This window comes from Echeneis naucrates, chromosome 10, assembly GCF_900963305.1.
Source record: "Echeneis naucrates chromosome 10, fEcheNa1.1, whole genome shotgun sequence".
Classification (NCBI taxonomy): domain Eukaryota; kingdom Metazoa; phylum Chordata; class Actinopteri; order Carangiformes; family Echeneidae; genus Echeneis; species Echeneis naucrates.
Window position 1 is genome coordinate 10714179 of NC_042520.1, and position 12221 is coordinate 10726399.

A 12221-nucleotide genomic window follows, 5' to 3' on the forward strand; every position below is an offset into this window, starting at 1 on the left:
TACATATTTACACACCCACAAATGTGTACACAACGCTTCAGCCTGTGTACATCTGTATGAGATTACAATAAGGACGTCCAGTCTACCCTCACCATGAGATCCAAAGCCAGAGCATCTTGAGATGAAAACTTCACCTTTGGGATGAATTGACAGATGGCATAAAGACTGAAGAAAGGGCACCAGAAGAAGAGATCATATGCCATCGCCAGAGGGAGGTTAGAGAAGGACATATCGTAGGAACATGAGTCTGAGGCCAGGACAAGACATTGCATATGTGAACAGCTTTTAACAGTCTTTCTTGAAAAAAGTATGCCTGCTTGAAAATCCTTAATTTGTGCTTTACGTTTTTCTTTCTAGATATGTAAAATTCTGCAACTTTTCACTGAACCTCTGGTTCCATTACAAGCATTCATTCATCCTCCACCACTTATCCATCTCTGGGTCCATCACACAGAGACCAACAACCACTCACACTCAGACAATTTAGAGTCACCAATTAACCCAAACATGATGCCGTTGGATGGTGGGAGGAAACTCCCTGCCACCGTGCTGCCTCCCACTGAATCATATTTATCTTTTGGCATTTTGGCAGTTTATTAAGTCACAGAACTTGAGTTAATGAGTGACTTTGCTCTCCTGTTGCTTTGATACTGCCATATCTACCTAGCTTACCCCATTCAGGTTTGTTTTACACATACTGTACACATACTGTAAACATGCACACACAAATACACACTCTATTGTGGGTATACTAAGTAGCTACACTTTTGAACAGTGAGTTATGATGCATGACTTTTCGGAATCTGTTTGACTTGACATTTTTTCTTTGCTTTGTAAGCTTCTGCCTGAAATTTGATGAGCTTAGGCTAAAAGCCTCCAGAGCCTCTCATCTTAAAGTGTGACAACTAAACCATCCAATCTAGCCACAAACAGAACGAGAGGCTTCAAGAGCAAGGAAAGAACTTGTGGTTCTTAGCCTAAAAGATTTCTACAAGAGCTCAAAGAGCAGTGGAGTCCATAGAAAAAGCTAATAAGCGTGTCCAACTGAAATATTTGTGATTAGTTTTCTTGTGACCCATTTTAATCCAGAAACAATGCTCAGCTTTAGTAGAACAAATGATGAAGGACTTAAATCTGAATACGAATTCCTTTGAGAAAAAGGGGAAGGAGAAAATGAGAGATATGAGAAAGAATGAGCAACAAGGACATTAAGGATGGCCTGAGAAAGATGCACAAACACACATGACACTGGTGGCAATCATGAAAACCAAAAAAAACGTAGTCATGGACAAAAGTCTTTGTCATTTCGACACCTTGTCTAAAACAATGCAGCAGAGAGAAGTGCTGGTTGCCAATCAGAGGCTAAAACTCTCAACCAGACGCAGCTGTGGGTGGACGAGTGTTTCCTCCCTGATAACACCGGACTGACAGTGAGTAGGAAAGGCACGGGAGAAATTATACCACATTATACAGCATATCAACATTATACAAGCAAGCATTTAATCATTAACTGGGACCGCTCTGCAATGAACTCAGGCTGGATGTAGAGAATAATGATAATAATAATAATCTATACTGTGCTAAGTCCTTTTTTTCTAATGTGCATTATATGCATTATCTGTTGTAATATGGTAAAGAAGATACAGCAGGTGAAACAGGAGTGAGCTTGATTATGAAACTATTACCTAATTTATCTGTGTCAAGGTAGAACATTAAAAAAGGAACTCCTCCTGACTGTTATTTGAATTATTCACAGTTAGATTGCATGTCCTGAGCATCTGTGCCAGCTCCTGATACCCTACACTTCACCTCTAAGTGCTCCTTGGCTACATGTCGCGCGTGCATCACAGCGAGGCAGTAATCCACCCTGATGCCGTAAGAAAAGAGCTTCAATACTGACATGCTCTTTGTCCCGCATGCAGGGTGTGTCTGGGAGAATTTGGGTCTGCTGGGCAGGAGTGAGCACAGTTTCAGAAGAGAGGGCCGGTGATATGATGGATGACGGCAGAATCTAAAACCTGTTGTGCTTGAAAGTGCCAGATGGTAGCTTCACACGCAGGACAAGTGTGCTGTTGGAGAGGGGGAAGAGCTCTCTGTAAGGGGCCCCTCATCAATAATAACTAAAACATGCATTTAATTGGTAATATGAACATAAAAAAGGGATAAAATTGCCAGCATGCCTCTGAGTCCTATTGCCTAAGAACCAATATTATGAGTAGACCAGAGCAACATATATAGCATGCTACATCTGTCAACTCAAAGTGGCAACATTAAAGAATAGTGACAAGATACATTCAATTACACACATACTAAATTAGGGGAAATGTCATTGTAATAACTTTTTGACTTAATCCAATTAAAATAAACTTTTCGCTGTTTAATAGCAATTCCACAACATCAGCAGGTCCAAGTCCATTAATCAAACGTTGTCCCATGATGCATTAAGTACATCAGCAGCTTTAATTATAGTTGCTTTGGGCATCACTGAAGAGTTTTTACAGCCACAAACAGGCAACTGAGGCATCATCAAAGTTGTGTTTTGCTTATCTCTTGCACAAAAAAACTTCAAGGAAACACATTTAGTATGTTTAGACAATGGATGGCTCAAATATTTGGGTTTGAGTCTTGAAGCAGGAGCGACCAGGCTTAGATTATTATTGGTAAGAACATAACACTCGTGTTTAGAGTGAGCGAGGCTGTTGAAAGAAAATGTGCATTAAAATGGCCACACACTTGGACACACCTACTTGTGTTTCTTCTCATGATTTCACATTAAGTGTCTGTTTCCACCACCGGACCGCTTCCTTCTAATGGGCCCATTAAGAATCTGTGTGTGCAGTTCTGGAGCGGGAGGAACATCATCCATTGACTTCTGTTTAGGGGGTTAGGGGGTTACACACCTATTTTATTCTGCAGAGTGTATCCTGGTTAAGGTAATTCTAAATAGCAAAGCCAGACTCTTGACAGCAGCTACGAGGAGTTGGCATACAGACTCCATTTTGGCTTTGCTGCACTATTGCTGCAATTTAAAACTGATTTAAAATTTTATTGAGCACCCTTGAGGTACATCCTAAATTAGCTATATTACTGAAGTTTTAACTCTTAAAGTGCCACAGCTGAACCTCAGAAATATTTATGTACTTCCAAGGGGGTGATCAGACTGTCGTTATTCAGCCATATGATGAAACTTTTACGAGCATCTGTTTGTTATGCTACACACCTGTAATGCCGTGGGGCAATTTCTAGCCTATATTACTCTATTCCTCATTGTTTGCATGAATTTTGGGTTCACTGTAACCTGAAATGCACCAATCACCATTGAGGCTTTGACATATTTTCACTATTTATCTGCTCGGATTTTGTTCAGTGTGGAACCAAATAAAAGAATAATACTTTCTGCAGCAGTATTCACAACCTTAGGGTGAAAAGGAGAGAGAATAAATAGAAAGAAGAAATGACAGGTCGCCAAAATGCCAATTAAACATCATCCTTTCTGTCTGTGTCAAACACTGCCTTCACCGAGCTGGGGAACAACTTGTTTCTTTCTGTGTTGGGAAAGTATCACTATCGAAGACGAGGATGTGCAAAAGACAGTTTCGTCTGTGTGTGGGCTTCACTGCTAAATGAAAACCTGGTGACTTAGAAAAGTCAAGCCGAAAACAAGAGGAAAAAACAGGCAAACGACAAAGGGAGATGTCATGTTACCCGTTAACATGCGACAATAATTCGTTGTATTTGAGAGCTGGTATTTGGAGTAGCGAAAATTAATCTCTGCAACATTCGTTGAGGATCAAGAGAGTCTAAAAGTGAAACATTTCTGTAACTCAATACAACCTGACAGGTGTGTAGGAGATGTAAATAAACGAAGAGGAAACTGCAATTTGCACTGTTCTGTTTCTAGGAGGTCTGAAATTGGACCGACTTTTGGTTCGTCTTCTGCATGTGATGATATTAAAGCCACACCTCAGATCATGTGATTAAGGAGCTGCTAATACATCAGCAGCACAGTTGACTTAAGGTCTAAAACTGCATGCTCATGAGGAAGAATCAGATCTGGGTTATAAAAAAGTTGTACACAGTAAAGTAATTCTGCACATGCCTCGATGTACTGAGAACTGACCTGAATAATCCTACAAGTTGTAAGTAGGAGAAGTATTCAGAAAAGCCTAAGGGGTACAATCTTATAACTAAAATATGATATCAGATGTATTTTAACAGGCGCTCTGTCTGACAGCTAACATTTACATTTACCCTGGTGAGTCCAGTGCAAATCAAACTATCTGAACTTTGCAAAAACAATGAATGAAGCTGAACTGCAGTTTTATTCATGATGGCATATTGTGATATGACTGCAGTTACATGCAACAGCTGCTTGGGAACTGTTTAGGTTGAGGTTTGTTTTCTTTTTTTCTGAAGATGATGCAACTGTGAAGTGATTCTATGTATCAGTCAAAAGATGATGACATGTCTGCTTCTGAGAATATGACTAGAAATAAATGGGTGTCTGTGATTTGGTTTTAAAGACAAGCTAAAGCCATTCAGGGAAGTGCTCGCGGAACATGCAATGAAATCTTTCTGACAAAAATCTGCCAATGTACTGGTTCAGTTTCCCCCGTTCACTTTCGCTTTGTTGCTCTCTGGCCAGAAACTGTAACAACCTGGCTGGAAACCAAAAGCAATGCATTAATATTCTGTGACTAATGAAAATGTAATCTATAGTAGTCCTTAATCTACTTATTCGCCACTCATTTATAAATAAAAGATAGCCCCCTGGGAAAAGCTCAGAGCAGCAAAACCTTCTGCTGCACAAAGGACACTGACAGACTTTTAATTGTAAAAAAATATCAGAAACAAACTTAACAAGGCTTGTAAATATTCATAGAAAAGCAGGCAGAGGTGCCACATGGCCTTTCACTTACTGTTGGTTTTGAGGCGGGCTGGTTCACTGTTGCGGCTTCCTGCCTGGTTGATAGCCTTGACAAAGAAGATATAACGGGTGCCACTCTGCAAGCCATGCACCGTGTAATGGTTCTGCTTGATGTTAGGTACGATCATCCAGCTGTCTGCTGAGTTGTACAAACCTGGAAGATCAACGGAAATCACACAGACACACACACAGCATGAGTAAGTTATGTTGATACATTATGGGTAAGCAGAACTACTATGCGTCCTACGACAATGCTCCCCAGAGTCCAGACAAAGCAGTGCAAACCTGTTTCATACTGATCTATCATCGTACTCTCCCTGAGGTGATAATACGTGTTGACAAGCTGAATCTAGTAGCCATTAGGAACAGGCACTCACATAATAAGCCATGTCTCTCTCTGGCAAGCGCCTGAAGGCGAAGCAGTGGGGTAGCTTTTAATGCCTAAATGTATGGAAACGTGGGCAACACCAACACAACCCCAGTTGGTGGGCGCGTTGATCCAAAGTGACTGGCAGAAGAGGGTTAGTAAGGGCTGGGATAGCTCTGCAGCCACCTGCTTCAAAACACAATCTTTTCAGTCTCCCAGCTGCAGCCGACTGTGAAGGATAAAACAGAAATCTGAGCTTAGGGCAGAGGAGAGGATTGTCTACAATTGAGTACGCTTTTGGTTTCTACTCTTGTGTGAAATAACAGGGATTAATTTAGTCGCCTTAACTGACCCAGCACATTACCCCTATTTTTTTAAACATATAACACTGTTTTATGTAAACAGTAATAAAAAAATAAAAAAAAAAAAAAAAACGGTAGGGCAGCACAGCGGCATAGTGGTCAGGTCTGTGGCGCCACAACAAGAAGTTTTTGGGTTCAGTTCCCAGCCTGGGGCCTTTCTGTGCAGAGTTAGCATGTTCTCCCCGTGCCTGCATGGGTTTCCTCCCACTGTCCAAAGATGTTTAGGTTAATTGGCCACTCCGTAAGTCTGAGTGTGAGTGGCTGTTGGTCTCTCTGTCTCAGTGTGTTGGCCCTGTGATGGACTGGTGACCTGTCCTGGGTGTACCCCACCCTCACCCAGAGTGAGCTGGGATTGGCTCCAGCATCCCCTGTGACCCAGAAACGGATAAGCAGTTGAAGATGAATGAATTTCTTTACAGTTATAAAGAAATACTGATACTGCATTTCCAGTTCACTGGCTGTGTTTTGCACAAAGCATCTTGTTTAGTAACACCCCAGTTGAAATTAATCTTTTCAGAGTTTGAAGTAGAGTAACAATCCTTTTCATTATCTCATCTTTACTCCCCAGCGCAGAGATGCAGGGAAATAAACCCCCCCAAAGGCTCTCTGGGCCATGCCTGCCTGCCACGTCCCTTCTGGTGGGGATGCGTTGTGAATTATTGAGCAAGATGGCAACAGCATGCATAAGTAATAACCGAGAGTCTGCTTGTAAATATAAATACTTTAAAGGACGCAAATAAGACCTTTAAAAGTGAGGCGGCTTTAAGAATGAATGAAGGGAAAGGAGTCTTAAAGTTGAAGAGAAGGCTTTACGACTTCCACAAGCTTTGCTCAAACAAAGAAAACGCTGGAGAAAGTGTTCACATTCCTCGGGTAGTTGAAAGACGACGAAAATGGCCGGCAGATTATACTGCATTGTATTTCGTGCTTATTTTAATTAATATGCACCTGCTGTCAACAATGCAATGCAATTGTTGCTTTCCTCACTATAGGCAAGATTGTTGTTCTACCGTGACAGCTGTCCCTTGTTGTTAAGGAAATTATACCTCCCACCTGTCGTTCTAGCCACATCCTGTTACAATTATGGATGCTACAATGTTCTGCAGGCTTTTGAAAGGGGATCCAGGGGAAGACGAAGGAGAAGGACTTCACATTGCTTACCATTTCCAAAGCCTTTGATCTCCAACTGCACCTCTCCATTTTTTGCTAAATCAAATTAGGTCAGTACACAGCAACTCTCTATCACTACTCTCGAAGCTGAGAGGGGATTTTCTGATGGTAGCTGTGCTGCTGTGAAATAAATCAATGATCCACTGCAAAAAGTGAGCAACAAGGGACCATCCAGGCATCAAGTCTGCTATGTGTGCACCTTCAGTAGTGGACCCATGAGAAGGGAACAGACACACAAAGTATCCGGGGAATGGAGGAGGCTTTGTTTCTGATTTTGCAATATTGAAATGTAGCTCTTTTGATGACTGTGTGTTTGCTGTGCGCCGATATCTATCGCTATCTGACTTAGTATGCTGTTTATTATCACAAAGAATGATCCTGCTTATACTTTGACAGACACCTTGTGGAAATAAGCAGTGATGGAGATTTGACCGACTTGTCTATTAAGTCTTCACCATAAGCTTGTGCTTATGAATACACATGAATGGCAGATACCAGCTGAAGTCAACAGGTAGGTATTGCTGGTGTGTGAACATGCACACATCGCAAAATGGCTGCAGATGTCACCCAAAACAGATGCGATCATTTATTTTTGTCCATGTGTTGAGTTTTTATGGTGACAAATAGCAATGTTCTCTCTTTTCAAGGCAGACAGAAGATGGTTAGCTTTGCAGCATACTGTAAACAAGATTAAAAAAGTAGCTTTATGCTTTATAAAGGTCAGGACTTCCACCAATTCTAAATGCAATTCCAAAGCTCGGTAATTCACGTTATGTTTGATGTGTGTTTAAAGTGTGTGGAAAAAAACAAACAAACTGTGATACAGAAAGTAGAGTGAAGGACTGTTTCCTTCAATGCACTAGTACTGCAGTCTTGCTTGGGTGCTATTAGTGATTGCTGATCGATTCTTTAAAACTCATCATTGTGAATGCGTCCACATTCTTCCAAGTAATCTGAGTGGTTGGTTAACTTTGTATGGGCAGGGAGTTTATGGTCATCATTACCTCTTAGTACTGTGTCATTGACAAAAACATAGCATTTAATTATTGAGGTCATGAAAACTGACTTTACATCAGCATTTCTATGTGACATACTAAGATAACCACAGCCTTTGGACTCCACCAAACAGCCAAATTGCAGTTTAACCTGTTACATTTATTTTGTCAAATATACTTATGGCCAAACATGTTTCCTTGTTTGGTCCTTGCTTTGTTTGGGAATTGGACCGACAAACATAGCGTTACCGGCAGGGAAAGGCAAAAAGCACAAGCTTTGAAGTGCAAATGCACACTCAAGGTTTAAGTTGAACTTTGTAATCTTTCTTGATCAATTAATCACCAATAAACTGCATTCAGCCACGATGTCTTAATCTCCCTTTCAATCCCTTTATTACTATAATTGCTCTATTTCCTCATTGCCGAACCATAAAATCATAAAAAGTTAAATAAGACATGACTGACTTCAATTATGTTTTCGTGGAAGGCTCAGTATTATATAGAAATACAAAGCAGAAAGAAAATGCAACTTTTCCTTAAGTATGAATATATGGAAGTTTGCGTGTTAGTTGGCAGACAAACTGATAGACACATCTGCAGCTTGTACGTAGCCACAGGTAACAGCTACAAAATTACAGTGCAGACATCTTTATTCACAGCTATATTTGGCTTTTGAGACTGTTACATTTCTCCATTCATTGGCTGATTCTATTTTCTGCTGCTCTGTTTGGACGCGCTTGCCGAGGCAGCATTCACAAAACCCCACGAACCACTGTTCCTGTCCTCATGGGAGGCCCGGGGCAGTGGACGAGACCAGATGAGAGGAAAGGACAGAGCCAGGATAATGCTCAAGTGGGAGCATTTAACCGCTTGGAAAGTCTGAGAAAAATGCCATGGCAAGAACTCAAGTGGCATGGCAACCGAAATGGCTTTCTCTCTTTCTCAGTTTCTCCCGTGAATCTCTGAGGACACAGCAAAATATCTGAGTCACTCAGTCTGGCACATCTCAAACGTATCCTGATGTTTCAAACGGCTGGGGCACTCGAGTCGCATGTTGACATGGAGAAATTTCAAGCTCCACGGTGGGGAGGAGAGGATATGATGAAAGGGTCAAAGTGGGAAGGAAAACAATGGAGCAGCACAGGTGTGTGTGGGTGTGCAACCGCTTAAATGTGCATAATTCTGTACATCAATCATATTCTCCTCACATCAGTAAGGGCTAATTTTTCCCTCCCCTGTGTCACCATTATCCACTCAGATTCTTACCTGCTCTCCTGGTCCTCATCTCCTGCGCACTGGACTTTTCTTTTCCTTCATGTATGTCGTGATAAACAATTAGTGATAATGTAGCTAGTAAATGGGGTTCAGGTTTTTTTTATTTATTTATTTATTATATATCTATTTATTAATATTCAGTACTGCATGAGAATGCATTGTGTTTCAAGTTTGAAGAGAGCGACAGTCATGATACCGAGGCTGCCTAAATCAGGCTGTATGTCATAGCTTAGCTATAAAAAAAGCGTTAAAGCGACCAGTTCTGAAAAAATAAAGGCAGCTTTGTGATCAAAGAGCAAAATGTTAGACACAGGTTGTGCCTATGTTGGTGGCTTTAATTGGAATTTGCTATAAGCTTCATGTTATGAGCCAAAATATTATGGGCTACAGGGACGATGTTACATCATGGTGATCTGCAACATTCTATTAACCACCACAAAATACTGTATAAGTTGCAACTTAATTTAGCATAGTAAGTATTTAAGAAGAGAAACACGAAACCTTCCACCGATGGCTCAATAGAGACAGATTAATGATTAATGATGAAGAAAATATAAATAAAAATATAGTAATAATCCAAATAAAAGTCCCAACATTTTTAGAACTCAGTATTATATATTGATTGTTTTCATATATGAAACGGGGCGTAGTGGTTAGTGCTTTTGCCCCATAACAAGAAGGTCGCGAGTGTGTCTGTGTGGAGTTTGCATGTTCTTCCTGTGCCTGCGTGGGTTTCCTCCCACAATCCAAACACATCATGTGACTCGAAACTTTATGTAGGTCTGAGTGTGAGTGGTTGTTAGTCTCTGTCTGTCTCTGTGTGTTGGCCCTGTGATGGACTGGTGACCTGTCCTGGGTGACCCCGCCCTCGCCCAGTGTGAGCTGGGATTGGCTCCAACAGCCCCCGCGACCCAAAATGAAAATAATAAAGGGAGGGATGAAAACGTTTAAAAAGAGGACAGCAGTGATTTTATGTTTTCATCCCTTGCGTCTGCAGAGTTTTCACATCAACCCCGATAGTAAATAGAATATTTATTCAAAGAATGGACTCAAATGTGTGTGCCCTATTTTTGTAACAAGTTGATTACTCAGCTTTGTTGCTCTATAAATGTAAGCATGAAGGACAAGAAAGACTAAAACTGGACAGACAATCTAGGTTATGCAGTTTGTATAAAATATTGAACCTAAGGAAGAGACAGTCAGACAGTGTTGCGTGACTCACTGATGAAATTGGTCTGGCCGGTGTAGATGGTGTACTGCAGCTCGTAGGAGGTGACGCTGAACTCGTCTTCAGACGTCCAGTGAACAGTGATGGTGTCATGGGAGGCGGTGCACAGCTCGTCTCTTATGGATGGTGGGTTTGGAGCTATATGAAGAGGATTTGACAGCATGATTCATATTAATAGAAAATCACACAATTAACATTAATGTCTGATTTAACATAGAAAGAGTTATTTTAAGCATCATCTCAAGATTAGTACAAAGTGAAGTGTTAACAGTAGATGGTATTTGGTTATGAAAAAAATCCACCAAGCTAGAAAGGACTATTTGTATTGAAAAACATGAAATCAATCAGAATGTCAGAACCTCTTTACAATTTTATTCATGAGGACAACAGCAGCCTTAACTTACCTGTTAGGTAATCTAGTCCTTCTAAAATCTTCTTCTCTCTGGAGAAATCCAGGGCAAAGTTGTCAAATGCCTCATTCAAGTTGACATCGGGGATGAGTACCTGAGAAGAGGCCGTTGCCATGGCAACCCTTTAGTGGCCAGGATGTAGGAGCAAGGAAACAAAATGTGACAAGAAGGGCGCAGAGGGGAAGGAGTGGAGGAGAGTGAAGAGGTGAAATAACGAGATGAGGGAAAAGAGGACAGGAGGTGCAAAGGTGGAGAAGTGCGGGGAGAGAAATGAGGAGCGGTAGCACGGGGGGAGAGGTGGTGGACAGAATCAGTGACGCGTAGAAAGGTGACAGAGAAAGGAAAGACAGGAGAGCAGCATGTTAGAGCAGAGCCACCGTATTAAACAGAACCATGTGCATCCCGCCCCACAGTTCTACCTCAGCGTAGCCTCTAAACCCACAACGCCATCAAAACACAACAAAATGCAGACAAACCAAACACACACATTGGCACAACGACCACCGTAGTCTGTGCAGCTTTGTGGGAACTTGTGCCTGCTTCTGCTTTGAGCTCCACTAAACCATCTGTGGCAGGAACCAGCCTGAACCTCCCTCAGGGAAACTAAATAAAGTCTCCACGCAGGTCCTAGCAAAAAACGTGAAGTCTGGGCCAAATAAAAAGATGCTACACTTGCTGTAGATTTTGCACAAGTCTTTGTGTATGCAAGGAGCAGAGCGGGAAACCTGTTGGCCTTCCCTGCAGAGCTACGCAGGTGGAATTACACAATATGAATAAAGGCCTGGCATTGATTGCAGGAGCTTGAGAGGTTTGATATCGTGCAAATTTCACCAGCAGCTTTACTCTCTATCTTAAATGTTATTGAAGGAAGGGGCTAATTAAAAAAATCTCCCATATACCAAAAACATTATTAGAAATAAACAAACAAAAACTAATTTGTATAGTCAGAAGTGATTATACAGAGAGGAATGGCCTTGGGAATGAAAAGCATCTCTCCTCGTCTTTGCTCGCAGTGAACAAATTCACATAGAATCAATGTCTGAAGTTATATACGTTATGCATTAAATAAAAAAGAGCAACAGTGGGATGATGACAGATGATCATAAGAGAAGGCAGAACTGAGGCCAGAACACTGAATATCTACCTTCCCTCTATAAACATCTGACCAAGCCTTTAACTATTAATATAAAAGCATAGAAATCAGACAGCTGCTGATTTAGACAGAGAACAACATCCACTTCATCACCTTTTCTGCCTTACTACTGTATGAACATGTGCGTCTGTGTGCGCCACCCACCTTTCTGCTACATTTCGAGCGGTCTGGAGGAAGCGAGCATGGTCATTCTCCTTCAGGCTCTGCTCGGCCTGAGTGATGAGGGCACTGGAGCGCTCCAGGCACTGGCGACAGTTTGCAATCTGCTGAGCCAGTTTACGCAATTTCATCACCTGGAACACACACAATGAGCACAACACATGCTTATTCATAT

General features: G+C 41.5%; 1 protein-coding gene across 3 annotated transcripts in view; it reads right to left on the minus strand.

Moving 5' to 3' along the window:
* The window catches only part of mid2 (midline 2), an 86913-nt gene that overhangs the window by 13465 nt on the left and 61227 nt on the right, over positions 1-12221 (minus strand). For all 3 annotated transcript variants that reach the window (XM_029512951.1, XM_029512949.1, XM_029512950.1), the window contains 4 exons: positions 12032-12180; positions 10729-10856; positions 10319-10462; positions 4920-5081 (listed from right to left, as the gene is read on the minus strand). In XM_029512951.1, the coding sequence (XP_029368811.1) occupies positions 4920-5081; positions 10319-10462; positions 10729-10856; positions 12032-12180 (583 nt within the window). The remainder of the gene's footprint in view (positions 1-4919; positions 5082-10318; positions 10463-10728; positions 10857-12031; positions 12181-12221) is intronic.